Raw genomic sequence first — 13862 nt, 5'->3', positions numbered from 1 at the left:
TAATTAAGTATAAAGTATGACCTTGTGTGCTTGTGTATATAAATATCTAACGTGACCATATATATATATATATATATATATATATATATATATATATATATATATATATATATATATATATATATATATATAATGTAGCCTTGTCTATGTATACAGTATGGCCTTTTCTAACCATACAGTATGACTTTGTCTATGTATAATAGTACAGTGTTTGACCTTGTCTATGTAAATTATACAGTATGATCTCCTTTATGCAAACAGTACGGCTTGGTCTATGTATACTCTATGATATATCTATAAAATATGGGATTGTCTATGTATTTGGTATGACACTGTCTATATATAGCTTAATCATATCTATGTACATGTATCCAGAATGCCCTTGCCTATGCAACTTCTGTTCTTGTAACTATCGCTTAAATACACCATCATGTACTGTAGAAGAATATTTTACTGAACAGCATGCAAATTTAAACCTGTTTATATTAAAATAATAGAATTCATTATATGGTTGATAGGGCAATCTCACATAAAGGTCTGAATTTGTGGACAATAAAGAGATTTTGCCAAGTTTCTGACCACCAATAATAATCCCAATGGTTGAATTTCCACATCAGTGCATGTAATGAATTTTTCATTTCTCACAATTATTTAAATAAAAAGGACATAACTGTATTTATACTGCTTTAGAAATAATGAGTATTTCTGCTAGTTTGTATGTTATCAGAATGAGAATAAAATGTTTCATGTACAACAAAGACATTTCGTTCATTAGGACTATTGTTAATAGGTTAGCAAAATATATCTTTTCAATGCTAATAATGCAAGATTGCAGGTGTCTGTGACATTATAAGCATAATGACATCATCCAGAGTATCAATGAGTACACTCTTGTGGAACAGGTGTATCCTATATGCTTTTCTCACATGGGCCGTCTATATTACAGATATATTTTGGAATGGTTTCAATATAAGCCAGCAGCTGGCAATATTTTTGCAGTTTATTTGCACAGAAATCTTTATACAATTTTAGAATTTTACAAAAGTTCATTTTGAAAGTTTAATAATTCATGATTATAATCCATCAGAGACAGTCGATCCAATTATGATTATTTTCTTCCAAGTTATACAGACAGACCTAATTCTAGGAGACACTTCCTCCTATTTGTCATTATTAGGAATGCCTGACATGTTTTTCAATCATCTTGAAAAAGAACCATAAATGTTCAGTGCCTTTACTTTTGCACCCATACGATCATAATCAAGAGTGGAAATCATGTTCCTGCAGTGAAGAAATGACAGCAGATGCTATTAGTCAACTTATCATAATCAAAAGCTGTAATCATGTTCCAACCATGAAGAGAGGACAGTGTATATAGTTTGCAACAAATTATCTTGTTACTATAATTTTTGCATTATGGAGGTGGGGGTTGGGGTTGCAGTATAAAACAGTGATAAATACAATAGGTTAGCAGATGTTTACATAGTATTACATACAATACATACAATACATGAACAGTAATAGATGATCTACATGCCAAATACTGTACTTACAGTCTGAACAAAACACTACATATAAAAGCAAAGATGAACACAAACAATCCAAAATGTGGGAAACCAGTGGATTTAATGAAATATACACAAACATGTAATTGTAATGGCAGTAGTCAAAAATAGTATTTTAAAGGCCATTTACTGCACATGCCATTTTACTGATGTTATCTACTGCTAATAAAATTTAAAAGAACTTTTTTAAAAAACTGTTTAAAAAAACCCAGGCATAGTATTTTAAAGAATTTTATCTACACATTAGAAACACAGCCAGAACCAGTCTGCTGGGAACTGAAAATGCTCATGCAGTACACTGACTGGTGCAATGATGCAAGGTAGGTTTAGAAATGTTAAAAAAATGGCTAAAAAGTTTGCACCTTAAGCACTTAATTATCTTACTAGTTATTGTAGGACATTTTTTAAGGTGCTATAAGAAAGGGATCAAATCTCATTCATAATATCTTCTGACAGAGTCATTACTGAAAATCTGCTAACCTTTGGCAGAAGGGAGGTAAAGTGGAGTAACCAAACATAACAAAATGATTGTGGCAGACACATTAGAGTAAGTATTTTGAATGTTTTGTTTGTTTAATTTATACAGTATTGTTTCACATGTTTTATGAGGAAATTACAGTGTGTTTGCTTGTGAATGTGTGCGTGTGTGATTTGGATTTTTAATGTAGTTTTAACAAATTTTCAGTCATATTGCCACGATGTCTGCAGTGAGGCCATTTAAACTTAAGTCTAGCACTGGGGCATCATGCCGCAGACATGTAGGATCATATCCCACCCAGTCACATTATCTTGACAACAGACCATCCAGTCCAAACACTAACCTCTTAATGCTGAGTGCCTAGCAAGGCAGCTGTTAGTGTCATTTTTATAAGTCTTTGGTATGACTTGGCTGGGGCTAGAGCCCACAACATCCCGCATCCATGATGGATCCTCTAACCACTAGGCCACCGGACTGGTCTTGTGAACATAAATGATCTTGTCCACAGGAGCACATTTTGAGCATTCATCAATATACAGACTAGTGTGAATGACTGATGCTACGCCAACGGTGGTAACAAGCCTCATACAGAGAGACTTCAACAAACTTCTACTGAGGCTGATGTGGTAAGGATTCAAATCTATTAATCACTGCTTGCTAGTCTAAACTAATAACTCAGCCACTAGGTGGAGGAGGGAATATTACTCCAAGATAATACTCAGATGCATCAACATACAGCTTCATTAGTGAAGCAAACTTTGACTAGACTAAATATATAACAATAAAATGGCTTAAAGTACAAATGCCATTAAACCATGAAAATCAGATCACATTGAGAGTTTTGGAATGGTTGTGTCACCTTTCCTGAGATGCATACAAATATCAATTTTCAAGTGTACTGGCAAAAAGGGGTCTTAGGTAGTGATGGTTCAATACTGGATGTTGAAACAACAACTCTAAATCAAGTATGGAAGTTACATCACAGTAATCAACATTTGGTATGTAAAGTTATTCTTCTCTGAGATGCATTTACATACCAATTTAAAGAAGAGGAGAAGTTATCATAGATGAGGGCTAAAAACCAGAACTACATTGCAGGATTGCCCAGACAACAGCAGCAATAACAAGGTTGAGACCAATATGGAAAGATACCATCATTGCTTTTGGTTCCAAAATCAGGCTGATGTGCTTCATTGCATATCCATCTTTTTGCATGCTTATGAAACATGGATGCTCACATCAGATCTACAAAGAAGGAATCAAACCTTCAAAATGAGAGGATACCGCAAGATCTTGGGCATCTCATACACTGACCATGTAACCAACAAAGAAGTCCACAACAGGATCCAACAAGCCATTGTAGCCTATGAAGACTTCTTGACCACTGTAAAAAAGTGTAAACTGAAGTGGTACAGTCATGTCTCAAGATCATTTGGACTGGCAAAACAAATCTTGCAAGGTGCAGTGTGAGGGTGCAGAAGAAGAGGCAGACAGAAAAAGAGGTGGGAAGACAACATTAAGGAGTGGACAGGCATGGGATTTAGAGATTCCCAAAGAGCAGTAGAGTACAAGGAAAGATGAAGAGAATTGGTTGTAAAGTCAACTGTAGTACCCCAACAATCTTTTGGGTTAAGGGTTTGATGAGGCTGCTGATGATGAAGGTGCTGGTATAAAGATTCACATAAAATGATCTGGAAACTGGGAAAAAAGTAGTCTGGTGAATTTATTGAACTGTAAAAGATTTAGATCAGTATCACATGGCCATTTTTATCCAATCAGAATAAGAAAACTTGGCCAATTCCTAACAACTGTAATTAAAATGTTTTACCATAGTTACAACAAAATCTGTACGTAATCATGTTGTGAGTCCCTTGGGATTTATTATATCCATAGTTTACTGTGAACTAAAAGGACTCCAACGTCAATATGGATTTTAAACACAGCAGTTTCTTAAACAACTAAAGAAACAACTAAAAAAATCAGCAACTTAAATAAAATATATTTTATATGAAAACGTCATCAGAAGAGTAAAAGTCATAATGTAATTTAGCTGGTGAAAAATATTTATAAATCCAATCTTTCAGTCAAAAATGTTAGCATGTGAAACAATTTAATTGTTTTAGAGACATAATCCTGTCTAATCTAATACCATATCAAACTAACCCCTTTATGTTAGAATACTAAATAAGAAGTTGTATATCATTGTTATGCGGAACAGCATGTATGGCTCACCTCTGCCAAAGACTTCCTGTAGCAAGGCCATTTTGGATTTGTTCCTTCTAGGTCCATCTTTCTTCATGTGTTCCACGGCAGTCTCATCACTAAATATAGCTGACAGCTGGAAGAAATGCAGGATTTACAACAGATTTAAAGATAATATAGACTAAATAGTAATATTTCACAACTGTTCCTCACATGAGGTTTTTAAATTTCTTTTTATAGCTTGGTTGGCAAGGATTTTTTGCTGAAAAGGCATAAGATGTAAAATTAAATCTCCTGAAAAGTGTATTGCTTTATCTCTCAGGAATTAAAGGAATTTGTCAACTCCTTTCTGGCTTAGAGTGATTGAAATCCCTCCAGCCATATGGCATAGTGTCCATTCTCTTTTACCAAAAGTAATATGTTTTATTAATAACAGTAACAAACTTTATGGTGTTGCTAAAATTAGTAACACCATATAGGTCAAATGGGCTTTCAGTGAGGTGTTCTTTGAGATGAATAACACTGGGAAACCCAGAAAAAAATCATCAAAATTTGATGGGAACCAGGAGACTACTTACTCAAGCATGCTAGAATTGTTGATTAAACCTTGAGCAGCCAGCTATACGGACCATAACTAGGACTAAAAATTTAGTGTAAACATTCCACAGCAAGGAAGTAGCGAAACAATGGAGCAGTAGAAAAGTTTCAAAGGGCTGGGTGAACAAGATGCATTAACAATACAGAAGGAGTAATAGGATTTTCCTTCTCTCAGAGTGACCCTGATCTTTGATCTTTTGGCTTTGAAATTAAGAGGCTATGTCCTTGCCCTAGGTGCAAGTCATCACAAAAAGCTTGTCCTGTGATGATGTAGAACTAATGTTATTGTGTGCACAGCATTTTCTTTTGTCAGACAGTGACTTTGACCTTTGACCTTAAAGTCAATAATCTTCTTCCTTCCTACAAGTGCAAACTATCCACAAAGTTTGGTTGAGGTACTGTCTTGTAGAACTAATGTTACTGTATGGAAACTGTTTTTATTCTTTCAGTCATACTGACCCTGACCTTTGTGCTTTAGACTCCAACAATCAATAAGGCTCTTCCTTATGCTAAGTGTAAGCCATCCACCAAGTCCGGGTATGTCATATGATGGAGATTTCAGTCTACTGTAAAGAAGCCAATTTTTGTCTTTCAGACACAGTGACCTGAACCTTTGACCCTGATGCTGACAGGGTTCATTCCTATGCCAAGTGCAAACAATTCATGAAGCCTGGTGCATTTAGATGGTGGAGAAATTGATTTATTATGCAGAATCACTTTTCCTTCAGATATCATCGTAATAATTTAGGTTCTGTTTTATTAAAGGTGAATAAAAAAATCAAAATATTTACAATAAAAGCATACAAGTTCAACAAATTTCTGTCCCCTGCCTACAAATGGTGAGGTAAACAAAACGTATACAATTAAAAAAAATCAGGCTGTAGAGTTACTAGGCAGACATGGAATATAACAATGATTAATTTCATCATCTCAAATAGCATTAAGTGCAGAAAAAGAGATGATACTGATGAAGAACTTGAAACTGAAAACAAAACCTTCATGGTGATACACGAGGTGCCATCAAATGGTGAAACATCAGTGCACTACCTTTCATCCATGAACCTCACTTACTTTAAGGGGATAAAGCATAAATAAAATCAACCATGAAACAGATACATGTACCTGTGACCCTGAATTTCAAGACAGGACCCTGAATGTTGAATGCAACAAATGATGATGTACCAGTACATCCAAGTTTATCCGTCACTTTCAAGAAAGCTTTAGTATCATAAAGTGGAATAGAAAATGTGATAGACAACTTAAAATATCGAGCTTGACCTTGAAATAGGACCGTCACCTGGCACATGATGCACGTTCCAATGACAATATCCAAGTACCACTATACCAAGTTTCATTTCTTAATCTCAAACACCTCTGAAGTTATGGAGGGGAAAGGAAGTGTTGGTAAACTACTGAGCTGTGACCTTGACTTTTAATATAGGACCTCTAAAGTATATGGTGGCCAACCTGGCCTGGTCTGGACAGAATTTGAATTCACACCCTTCTGGTCATGAGCAGCAAGTATGTCACATTAACCACTCAGCCATTTTGATTCTTATGTCATCATTTAGTGCAGGTAAGGATCTAACTGTATATAAACTTTTAAAAAGGAAATACATGTATTAATGGTCATACATGACTGCTCACTTCATGTATTGCTGATCTTACATGAGTGCTCACTTCATGTATTAATGGTCATACATGACTGCTCACTTCATGTATTGATCTTACATGACTGCTCACTTCATTTACTGATGATCTTACATGAGTACTCACTTCATTTACTGATGATCTTACATGAGTGCTCACTTCATGTACTGATCTTACATAGGTACTAACTTCATGTATTGATGATGTTACATAAGTACTCACTTCATGTACAGATCTTACACAAGTACTCACTATATATATTAATCTTGTACCGATGATCTTAAATGAGTGGTTACTTTATGTACTGATGATCTTATGTGGATGCTCACTTCATATAAAAGTTATGAAATGGTTTGAACAATTTCTAATTTCTTTTCTTTTTTCTATGTGAGCCTTGACTAATATAACACTGTCTGTGTATGATTTAGATTTTTTAATGTAGCTTTAACAATTTTAGTCATACTGCTACGATGTCTGCAGTTTGGCATTTTATAGTGATGACTATCACGGGGGCAATATGCTGCATCATATCCTACCCAGTCACATTATCCTAACACCAGGCTGACCAGTCTTAAAAGTAAACTCTTAGTGCCGAGTGCCATGCAATGCAGGTGCTGGTACCATTGTTATGTCTTTGGTATGATTCAGTTAGGGTTTCACTCTGCGACCCTCTGCATCTGAGGCAGACGCTTTAACCACTTAGGCCACCAAATGGTCATATAACACTGACAGTACTAACCTTGTTAAATTCTATATAACATAACTGCCACAGAACATGGTGATATTGCATCCAGTGAACTGAATCACATTCTGAAACCAAAGAGACTATAACAACATCACATGTGGCTTCCTCATGTGAGGTAACACATCATTTAATAATACAAATATGAAATGGCTTTTCAAAATGTTAAATGACTGATTTCATGAGATCAGTCAGCTTACCTGATCACAGCCTATGGCTATCACAAAAAGGCCAAACAAGAATGACTCTATCACAAGCAAAATGGAATTTATCCTGCAACAGACAAGAGAAATTATGTCAATTGCTACAAAAAGTTTTTTTTTTTTAGGGTTTAATGCCATTTTTCAGCACAAGATAGGCTATACACAGTGGCCAGTATTAATGGTGGAGGAAGAACATGGGAAAACCTCGGAATGAACCACCAATCAATCAGAAGCTATTGGCAAGCTTTCTCACATACCCACATTTACCAAATCCGAGACTCTAACCCATAAAGACAGAGGTGAGAGCTACAAAAAAATGAAAATTTGACCAATATTTTAACTTAAAAGAACTTCTAAATTTGCCATAAGAAAGCAATTTTTTCTAGTAAATTATATTTCTCCTTGAATATTTACCCAATTGCAGGATTTGTCATGTCTGAGAGGGGCTACAGAATTATCATGCAATTAAGACAATCTCAACAATTATCAAAGTAGGGCCATTTTCTGCTATCCTATTATAGTATATCCTTGCCTTTGGGCCTTAGTGAAGCAACAATTAAATGTGACTTAATTCTTTTCCAAAATGCTAACACATAACTGATAATTTCTACATTATTTATTCAAAATGCAGGTATAATAAAAAGCAAGTCAATCTTAGAAATTATTACTATCAATACATACTGCTTATTTTTGTCTAACTCAACATTAAAAAAGGCTAAAACACTCCTGTCATGAGACCAGATTGCTTATATTGCAAAAGTGTAAAATTAGAGACTAAATTATATATCAATTCATGCTGTATGATCATAGCTGTTTCAGAATCATATAAGAATTATACATGTGCTATATTTTAATTTATTGTAAATGTAACACCCTCTTGGCATTTAATGCATTTCCTCTTTTATCATAGCACTTTCAATAAGACAAGACATGAAAGCAGCAGTTCTCTCCCTTTAACACCTCAAAAATGACTGACCCAACTTTGGTAAATACAATTTTATTTTATTCCAAATAAAAAAAACAAAGGGGAATGATGACAGTGTTGCTCTGTTTTTAACTGCACTTTGAGCACATTTTTTGTTATAGCATTCTGAACAAATGGGAGTTATATGTCCCAAGGACACACAGAAGCAGCCAACTTGGACTAGCCTGGGTGGGTACTGAACCTGTAACCCTTCAATTATGAGTCATATGCTGTACCAAGTGAGGTACCATGGTTACAATAAAGGAATGGTGAACAGAAGGGACCAAGCAGACATTATAAGAAGTTTTCTGGTGAAAAATCCATGTGATTATGATTCTGGAGTAGTAGTGATAATGAGATTCTGAAGAAGGCTGCAATGGCAGATAACTGAACATCAAAGTAGTACCATTTTCTTGTAGGACAATTTAAACATAATAAGAAGTCTTCTGGTGACAACCCCATGGCAATATGAATTTTAATTCAAGATAGCTGCTGCAGTGGCCATAACGGATGTCAGATGGGAACCATTTTCATTTAAAACTAACTAGATATCATAATAAGTCTTTTAATTGAAAACTCCATGTTGATGTGACCAACCTTTCAAACTGAGTAGCAATAAGAATTCCAAGATGGCAACTAGCCCTAGTGGATGTCTGACCAGGAACATTTTCATTTAGGACCAATTAGACCTTGAGATGAATGTGTGTCAAGTCTGAAGGCATATTCCAAATAGTTTAAAAGTGACGATAAGAAATTTGTGCCAATGGATGGACGGATGATGGATTGATGACAAACATTTGACCATCCAGTAAGCTCGCCTGGTCAATGACCAGTTGACCAAGTGACTTCAAGCATACTATGGCAGAAAATCTGAAGCCCTGTGTTCATTTTAACCAATTCAAAGTGCACAGTATGTTTATCAGTCATTACCAGTATGCACTGTCACTATTTCAAACATTCAGAAATGTTGACCTAATTAAGAACAAAATGGAGGAGCTATCTGTTTCATTGTCAGCTCTTCAGTAAGATGAATATTTTGAAGAATCAGAATAGTTATTATGCCTACAGTCACTTAAAGAAGCACTGCCAAGGTTTTTTATGATCAGGATGACTTCTGGTTGTTGTTTGGGTTTAACATTTCCCACCACAAGATACATTCAGTATTACTGGTGAAGGAAGAATCCAGGAAAACCCTGGTAAAAACCAATAACCCATGGGAAGCTACTGGCAGCTTTCTCACATACCCATTGGCCAAGCTGAGACTCGAATGTAAGAGAACAGAGGTGAGACAAAGATGACTTCTGGCATGAAAGAATTGTAAAATTATGATTCCAACCCAGTAACATGTCATGGATATGAATGAAATATGAAGAGAACCTGGTAAGCAAGATTTACTAATGTTTGAGTGATACATTTCAAAACAAAAGTTCTAGGGCACCCAATGGAAACTGTGGCCACCAGATGGCCCTAATACTGCAGAATAATCCCTGGAGAAACAGATATAATTAATTCTGAAATGCATGCAAAATACAAATGAAGCACAAGAGAAATGCAACTGAATGCAGATTTGGACCAAAAAATAAAATTTTATCATGAGTAAAAGCAATGACAATCATGAAAATCACAAACTTAGCTGAGAATTTGATTTTAACTGACACTCATTACTTACAAATAGTTCCCATTCATGTCAATTTCCACAGAAATATATCCCATACATATCAATGTCCATATAAATAGTTCCCATTCATGTCAATGTCCATAGAAATATACCCATTCATGTCACTGTCCATAGAAATATACTCCATACATGTCAACATCAATAAAAACATATCTCATTCATGTCAATGTCTGTATAAATAATTCCTATTCATGTCAATGTCCAATAAATGGTTTCCATCCATATCAGTGTCCATATAAATAGTTTCACACAAGTCAATGTCCATAGAAATAGTTCCCATTCATGTCAATGCTCACATAAATAGTTTCCGTTTAAATCAATGTCCAAATAAATAGTTTCCTCTCAAGTTGATGTCCAAATATTAAATAGTTCTATTAAAATCAATGTTAATATAAATAGATCACACTCATGTCAAAGTCCACTTAAATATATCCCATTCATGTCACTGTCGATAGAAATAGTCCCCATTCATGTCAATGTCCAAACAAATAGTTCCCATTAATTTCAAAGTCCAAATAAATAGTTCCCATTCATGTAAGTCTCTATATAAATAGATCTCGTTCATGACAATGTCCATATAATTAAATCCTATTTATGTCAATGTCCATATAAATAAATCCTATTCATGTCAATGTCCATATAAATAAATCCCATTCATGTCAATGTCCATATAAATAAATCCCATTCATGTCAATGCCCATATAAATAAATCCCATTCATGTCCATATAAATAAATCCCATTCATGTCAATGTCCATATAAATAAATCTCATTCATGTCCATATAAATAAATCCCATTCATGTCCTTGTCTAAATGAGTAGCTGAATCAACAGAAGTCTGAGTTATGAAAGTATATGGTACTTAGTAAGAAGCAACATTAAAGTTTCTCACATTTTTAAGTGTTTGCCCTCGCCCTTGACACCTGGATCTAGTATCCATGAAACTATTACCATGGTTGTGGCATAAATACTGGCTAGCCCTGCAAACAGAAATGTCATGTCAAACATATAATCCAACACCTCTCTCACTTATTTTATCAGCCAAACCTGCCTAAAATGTCATCTCTATTAAACAGTCACATCTTAAGCTGCCATATCTTCATGGTCTTTTGTATTAGATATAATGTCAAAAAAACCTCAACTGAGGAACCCCTAGTCACAGAAGGTAGTTTATCTAAACTCCTAGTACTTACAACTTGTATAAATTGTTGTACTTGTAAATACCAATTCACTCTCATGACAACAGATATAAAATTAATTTTCTGTTGCATTGCACTTCCATACAAAACCTGGGTGCCAAAATAACAGCTACTGTGTATCATTGATAGATTTTTAATCTGAAAAAGATAATGAAAAGATGCATTGTGATACATGCACCGAGGTTTTATGCACCTAGTGAAATCAAAATTGGTACATTTTATATCTGAATAACTTCGACCAACACTTTACTTATCCCAGATAATCTCAACTAGTTACATAATGAAATAAATTCTACACACCAACTAGATAGATATTAATGGATGCAATGTCTTTCTCCAAATCGTTACCATGTCCAAATATTTGAATTATTGACCTTTTCAAAATGTCAAGTTCTGGATGGATATTTACTCTCTCTTAGCTTTTGCAACATTAGGGTATGTTCGTGTGCATTGGGTTTTAAGTATGTGCCTAAACAGTGCAAACTCAATTATTCTGACTTCCCAAACTTCATTACAAAATACATCTTTGCAGGTACTGAGAAAACCATGTTGTTTCGGGATTTTTATGCTATTTCTCTGATTGAGATAGACTATATATGGTGGACAGTATAAGTGGTGGAGGAAGAACTTGGCAAAACAACAGTAAGAACCACCAATGCAAGGGAAGCTAACGGCAGCTTTCTCACATACACCGCTCCCTCGATAACTCGCGCACAATGGGGTCCAAAAACATCGACCGCACTATAAGCGAGGGCGCAAGTTACCGAGGGACCTATAAAAATACTAATAAAGAGATGGAGATCAACAGAGAGAGGCGAAAGTGGGGGGGGGGGTTTGCATTGTTAAATGCTCGTTTTATAATCGTGCTGAAAATAACTGTGAATAAATATTTCTTTATAAAGGTGTTGTTCGTTTTTTATAAATTACCTTTAATTTCTGGATAAAGTATCTTGAAAAGATCGTAAAAACAAACATTATTCCACGAGGTATCAGTACTCTTAACACGTGTATCGCTAAACACATTGTGTATTACGTCACTGCTTTTTGCGTTGATTTGGATACATTCTAGTTTTATTGTTTGTTCAAAATGAATCAAGATTTCTTTTATCAAAAAAGATAACATTCATATCGAAAAACGACAACGTTGAATCTTGTGTTGCTCTAAAAAAAAAATCTGCTATCACTAGATAGATAGATAGAGTAAAATGTAAAAAATTAAATTCACAAAGATAAACCATTACCAACCATGAATTTAATGGGTCTAAACGTCAGACATGTAAAAAAAAAAAAAAAAAAATATTTAAATACAAATACGCGAGTGAGAATACGACAATATTTGCTGGGCAATTGTCTAATAGCAGTAGAGCTTTCTCCTCTAAGCCCCTGGATCGCAGGTGGTTTCTGACGGCGGGGACAAACATCTTAGAAAACCACTCCGTAAATATTGTTGCAGTCATCTATGCATTTCCACTATTTCTATATACAAATGGAAGGGTGTCCATATTCATGTGATGAAAACAACGGGGAGACTTTTATTTGCCAACACATAATGGTTTCATTTTATGTGTGCCAGTTTTGTTAACACAAAACAAAAGTGTTAATCTCTCTTTGTTCAGCCTGAAACCCTCATTTTTGTGTGTATCATCTCTGGTAGCTAGAGTTTTGTCTGGCATCATCCGATAGCATAGACCAGCCTCATCACAATTATAAACTTGGTTGTCTGTATATCCATCACGGGTCAGTATCTCTCGGAGTTGGTTGGGATAACTAGATGCGGCCGCCTAATTTGCTGAGCGTATCTCTCCCGACATCGAATTTTGTTTTATTCCATGTCGGCGCTGGAATCTCCAAAGCCATCCATGGCTTGCCATGAAATCTGAATCAGTATCCATAGTTTTGGCCGTTTTCTCTGCCTGGGCCTTGAGAATTGTTCCCGAAATCGGAATTCACGTTGCTGTGTGAACCAGGTGTACACAGCATCATCTAATTCTGTGTCGTTTACAGTGCGTGCCCGTTTCCGTTTAAATCCATCATCAGAATCAACTTCATGCAAATAATCCCGAAATTTCTTCTCATCCTTGAGCCAACCTCTGAGTGTCGACTCGGCATGTTTAAGTTCACTACAAACTTTTGATCTTGATTCAGCATTACGAACCCTCTCTATGACAGTAAGCTTTTCATTCACCGAGTATGCCTTTCGCTTGATTCCATTGATCTCCATGATCACATTTACAAATGATTAGGATAAATTACTGATTAATATATACTTTAATGACAATAAGTACATACTATTTGAAACCATGTTCGATTGGTTCAATTAAATTGATTGATGTTGAGACACGATATTGACCACAAGAGTTTATGCATGTAGGATTTGCATTCCTTTGAACTTTTGTATTTTTGTACGTCTTTTACCTGATTTGATACAAAAGACCGACTTAACGTGATAAAACAAAGCAGGTCTATTTTAATTGATTTTTATAATGCAACAAGCACTTCCCCAAGTCGTCGATCAAAACGCAGCCGGCACTTAATTAGGTTCTCACAGATGTGCTCGCGGGCATCGATGTGACGGTCAATTCACT

At 35.2% G+C, this 13862-nt stretch overlaps 1 protein-coding gene across 3 annotated transcripts in view; it reads right to left on the bottom strand.

Annotated features, from left to right (window-relative positions):
• The window catches only part of LOC149771711 (palmitoyltransferase ZDHHC3-like), a 47275-nt gene that overhangs the window by 13894 nt on the left and 19519 nt on the right, over positions 1-13862 (bottom strand). For all 3 annotated transcript variants that reach the window (XR_016418169.1, XR_016418170.1, XM_089948197.1), the window contains exons 5-7: positions 10971-11058; positions 7435-7507; positions 4276-4381 (exon numbers count right to left, since the gene is read on the bottom strand). Coding sequence is in view for 1 of the 3 variants with exons in the window: in XM_089948197.1 (XP_089804323.1) it covers positions 4276-4381; positions 7435-7507; positions 10971-11058 (267 nt within the window). In the remaining 2 variants the exon portion in view is untranslated. The remainder of the gene's footprint in view (positions 1-4275; positions 4382-7434; positions 7508-10970; positions 11059-13862) is intronic.

This window comes from Sinohyriopsis cumingii, unplaced genomic scaffold (genome assembly GCF_028554795.1).
Source record: "Sinohyriopsis cumingii isolate HCF-2022 unplaced genomic scaffold, ASM2855479v2 utg001710l, whole genome shotgun sequence".
In the NCBI taxonomy this organism is placed as follows: domain Eukaryota; kingdom Metazoa; phylum Mollusca; class Bivalvia; order Unionida; family Unionidae; genus Sinohyriopsis; species Sinohyriopsis cumingii.
This window is presented reverse-complemented; position numbering and strand designations above follow the sequence as displayed.